The sequence below is a fragment of the Rutilus rutilus genome (genome assembly GCF_951802725.1).
Source record: "Rutilus rutilus genome assembly, chromosome: 6".
NCBI classification, from domain to species: Eukaryota; Metazoa; Chordata; class Actinopteri; order Cypriniformes; family Leuciscidae; genus Rutilus; species Rutilus rutilus.
Genome location: NC_140214.1, coordinates 317,501 through 322,500, shown reverse-complemented (window position 1 = coordinate 322,500; position 5,000 = coordinate 317,501). Strand labels below are relative to the sequence as shown.

Here is a 5,000-nt window from a genome sequence, read left to right as displayed (position 1 = left end):
ACACACACACACACACACACACAGCAGCTGTGAAGCGGATAATCGCTGTAAACCAGCAAACTAACATCACACCAGGGAACAGAGCCGAGGACCGACAGGCAGAAACACAGACACACGATCATATGTGCGATAATGAGGAGAAATTATGAAGTTTAATATCTGAGGTGTTTTTACCCGCATCATTAGAGTCCATCGCGCTGAGTGTTGTGAAGCTGCTGCTTCTTCTGCGGTTTATCGAGCAGATCAAGAGGATACAGCGAAACTCACAGCGACACCTGCCGGCCGCCACTGCACATGCGCAGCTCGTGTCCACACGCACTCTCTCTCTCTCTCTCTCTCTCTCACTTACACACACACACACACACACACACACTCTCTCTCTCTCTCTCTCTCTCTCTCTCTCTCACTTACACACACACACACACACACACACACACACACTCTCTCTCTCTCACTTACACACACACCCTCCCTCTCTCTCTCTCTCTCTCTCTCTCTCTCACTTACACACAGACACACACACACACACGTTTGTGTGCTGTGGCAAATATGTCCTGCGTTATTTCCTATGTTACAGAAGATGTGTTTTGTGTGCGCATAAGTTTGACCGATTGTTGGATTTGCAGCTCAGCTCGTTAAAGGAGAACTCCGGTCAATTTTAACATTGAGCTCAATTTGCACCGATTTGCACCCTGTTGACTTCAATGGGGCAAGTTTTAAACCTGCTTTTAGCCTCTTAACATCCTTGATGTGTCATTACAAGTGCACAGGTCATGTGAGTGATTCCTTCTGAGTGAACGCGGGTGAATCTGACTGCAGTAGATGTGAAAGAAATATATAAAAAATGATGTTTATTCAGCCAGCGCACATACCTGTATTTACATCCTGTTTTCGGTCGAAGTCCACAGTAATCGATTGTCGAGTTCACGCGCATAGGTTTGGATTTGCAGCTCAGCTCGTTAACTGGGAGCGATTCTTTCATAATTTCATAAAATATCAGTTTTACATGCATGTCTTCAGTGTCATCATTCATTTCCATAATTCTCTAAGCCAAATCCTCTTACTGACAGTCTAAAAGCAAGAAAGTAAAAACGGGGTTATAATATATGATAAATAGAAATAAAAGCCAAATATTAATAACCTCTTTTAATATGGTAAGTAAAATACAACAATATCCCCCTCAAGTGTTTAGGATATGATAATAAACATATTTTTTAATAAACACACTCCTGATGTACACACACCCCATACAGAAAAAAAAAAATTTTGAAATATATTTTAAAGTGTCAAAAATATATGTGGCATATATTCCAAATACATTGAAATATATTTGCATTGTTGTTCACTTATATTTATCATTTTGAAATATATTTTGAAATATAACAAAAATATATGATGTTAAGTGTGAAATATATTTACATTTATTATAACATGTAATGTAAAAAATATGACAAAATATATGGTCATAAAATGTTTAGCTTGCTAAAGAAGGGTTTTGATCATAGTAATTCCTCTACCTTTTCCCCAATACACAACAGTAGGCTACCATATTCCACTACTGTATTATGACACACAGCTTTAATAAATACTGTACTTACATTTAAATGACTGCAATATAAAATGACAGAGAGTTGCTTTCCTAGGACTATTAGGCCATATTAGGTGGCACGTACCTAACACTAAGTGCAATTATTAGATTTATTGTTGTTTTATTGACATCTTTCCTGAAGTCATTTAAATATTGAAAATATGCACAATATTTATGATGCAAGTATAACAATGATACTCCAACAGTGAAGTGCACTTAAACAATAGATAGAACTCAGTGTCTAACACTGCATACACACACTATTAAATAACTGTATTCAATTCTGTAAAAATAGTGAAAAAAAACTCTGCATTCTGTGTGTTATTTCCTACATAAAATGGTCATTTTAGGCCAATAAAGCCAATAAAGCCAGTAAAGGGGCAGCTGTGGCCTACTGGTTAGGGCTTCAGGCTTCGGGCTTGTAACCGAAGGGTTGCCGGTTCGAGCCCCGACCAGTAGGAAAAATGTGGGCGGGGGGAGTGGTAGAGCACTGCTCTCTCATGCCCACATCCATGGCTGAAGTGGTCTATCTAAAAAATAAATTGAAAATGTGTTGTTTGTTTGTGAAAATGTTAACTTTTTAAATTTCAAGATATATTTCAAATGAAACAATTTGCAAAAGTTAAAACATATATGAACATATACAGTATGTAAGCATATATGAAAATATATTTACATGTATTTAACAAAAATATATTTATTGGGCCAATTTCGAATATTTGCATATATTCCAAAAATATATTTCAAATATATATTTCAAATATATTTCTTTTGTGTATGGGTCCTGATGTACACACTCCTTATGTAAACACTCCTGATGTACACACTCCTGATGTACACACTCCTGATGTACACACTCCTGATGTAAACACTCCTTATGTAAACACTCCTGATGTACACACTCCTTATGTAAACACTCCTGATGTACACACTCCTTATGTAAACACTCCTGATGTACACACTCCTGATGTACACACTCCTGATGTACACACTCCTGATGTACACACTCCTTATGTAAACACTCCTGATGTACACACTCCTGATGTACACACTCCTGATGTACACACTCCTGATGTAAACACTCCTTATGTAAACACTCCTGATGTACACACTCCTGATGTAAACACTCCTTATGTAAACACTCCTGATGTACACACTCCTGATGTACACACTCCTGATGTAAACACTCCTGATGTACACACTCCTGATGTAAACACTCCTGATGTACACACTCCTTATGTAAACACTCCTGATGTACACACTCCTGATGTACACACTCCTGATGTAAACACTCCTGATGTACACACTCCTGATGTAAACACTCCTGATGTACACACTCCTGATGTACACACTCCTGATGTACACACTCCTGATGTACACACTCCTGATGTAAACACTCCTGATGTAAACACTCCTGATGTACACACTCCTGATGTAAACACTCCTGATGTACACACTCCTGATGGAAACACTCCTGATGTAAACACTCCTTATGTAAACACTCCTGATGTACACACTCCTGATGTAAACACTCCTGATGTACACACTCCTGATGTACACACTCCTGATGTACACACTCCTGATGTACACACTCCTGATGTACACACTCCTGATGTAAACACTCCTGATGTACACACTCCTGATGTACACACTCCTGATGTAAACACTCCTGATGTACACACTCCTGATGTAAACACTCCTGATGTACACACTCCTGATGTAAACACTCCTGATGTACACACTCCTGATGTAAACACTCCTGATGTACACACTCCTGATGTAAACACTCCTGATGTACACACTCCTGATGTAAACACTCCTGATGTACACACTCCTGATGTAAACACTCCTGATGTACACACTCCTGATGTACACACTCCTGATGTAAACACTCCTGATGTACACACTCCTGATGTAAACACTCCTGATGTAAACACTCCTGATGTACACACTCCTGATGTAAACACTCCTGATGTAAACACTCCTGATGTACACACTCCTGATGTAAACACTCCTGATGTACACACTCCTGATGTACACACTCCTGATGTAAACACTCCTGATGTAAACACTCCTTATGTACACACTCCTGATGTAAACACTCCTGATGTACACACTCCTGATGTAAACACTCCTGATGTACACACTCCTGATGTAAACACTCCTGATGTACACACTCCTGATGTAAACACTCCTTATGTACACACTCCTGATGTAAACACTCCTGATGTACACACTCCTGATGTAAACACTCCTGATGTACACACTCCTGATGTAAACACTCCTGATGTACACACTCCTGATGTAAACACTCCTTATGTACACACTCCTGATGTAAACACTCCTGATGTACACACTCCTGATGTAAACACTCCTGATGTACACACTCCTGATGTACACACTCCTGATGTAAACACTCCTGATGTAAACACTCCTGATGTACACACTCCTGATGTACACACTCCTGATGTAAACACTCCTGATGTAAACACTCCTGATGTACACACTCCTGATGTACACACTCCTGATGTAAACACTCCTGATGTAAACACTCCTGATGTACACACTCCTGATGTACACACTCCTGATGTACACACTCCTGATGTAAACACTCCTGATGTACACACTCCTGATGTAAACACTCCTGATGTACACACTCCTGATGTAAACACTCCTGATGTAAACACTCCTGATGTACACACTCCTGATGTAAACACTCCTGATGTAAACACTCCTGATGTACACACTCCTGATGTAAACACTCCTGATGTAAACACTCCTGATGTAAACACTCCTGATGTACACACTCCTGATGTAAACACTCCTGATGTAAACACTCCTGATGTACACACTCCTGATGTAAACACTCCTGATGTAAACACTCCTGATGTACACACTCCTGATGTAAACACTCCTGATGTAAACACTCCTTATGTACACACTCCTGATGTAAACACTCCTGATGTACACACTCCTGATGTAAACACTCCTGATGTACACACTCCTGATGTACACACTCCTGATGTAAACACTCCTGATGTACACACTCCTGATGTAAACACTCCTGATGTAAACACTCCTGATGTACACACTCCTGATGTACACACTCCTGATGTAAACACTCCTGATGTACACACTCCTGATGTAAACACTCCTGATGTACACACTCCTGATGTACACACTCCTGATGTAAACACTCCTGATGTAAACACTCCTGATGTACACACTCCTGATGTACACACTCCTGATGTACACACTCCTGATGTACACACTCCTGATGTAAACACTCCTGATGTACACACTCCTGATGTAAACACTCCTGATGTACACACTCCTGATGTAAACACTCCTGATGTAAACACTCCTGATGTACACACTCCTGATGTAAACACTCCTGATGTAAACACTCCTG

General features: G+C 40.0%; 1 protein-coding gene across 1 annotated transcript in view; it reads right to left on the bottom strand.

Annotated features, from left to right (window-relative positions):
- The window catches only part of sugp1 (SURP and G patch domain containing 1), a 16,848-nt gene extending 16,417 nt beyond the window's left edge, over positions 1 to 431 (bottom strand). Inside the window, exon 1 of the mRNA XM_084412128.1 lies at positions 175 to 431. Within this exon, the coding sequence (XP_084268254.1) occupies positions 175 to 193 (19 nt within the window). The 5' untranslated portion in view covers positions 194 to 431. The remainder of the gene's footprint in view (positions 1 to 174) is intronic.
- Positions 432 to 5,000: the final 4,569 nt, after the last annotated feature.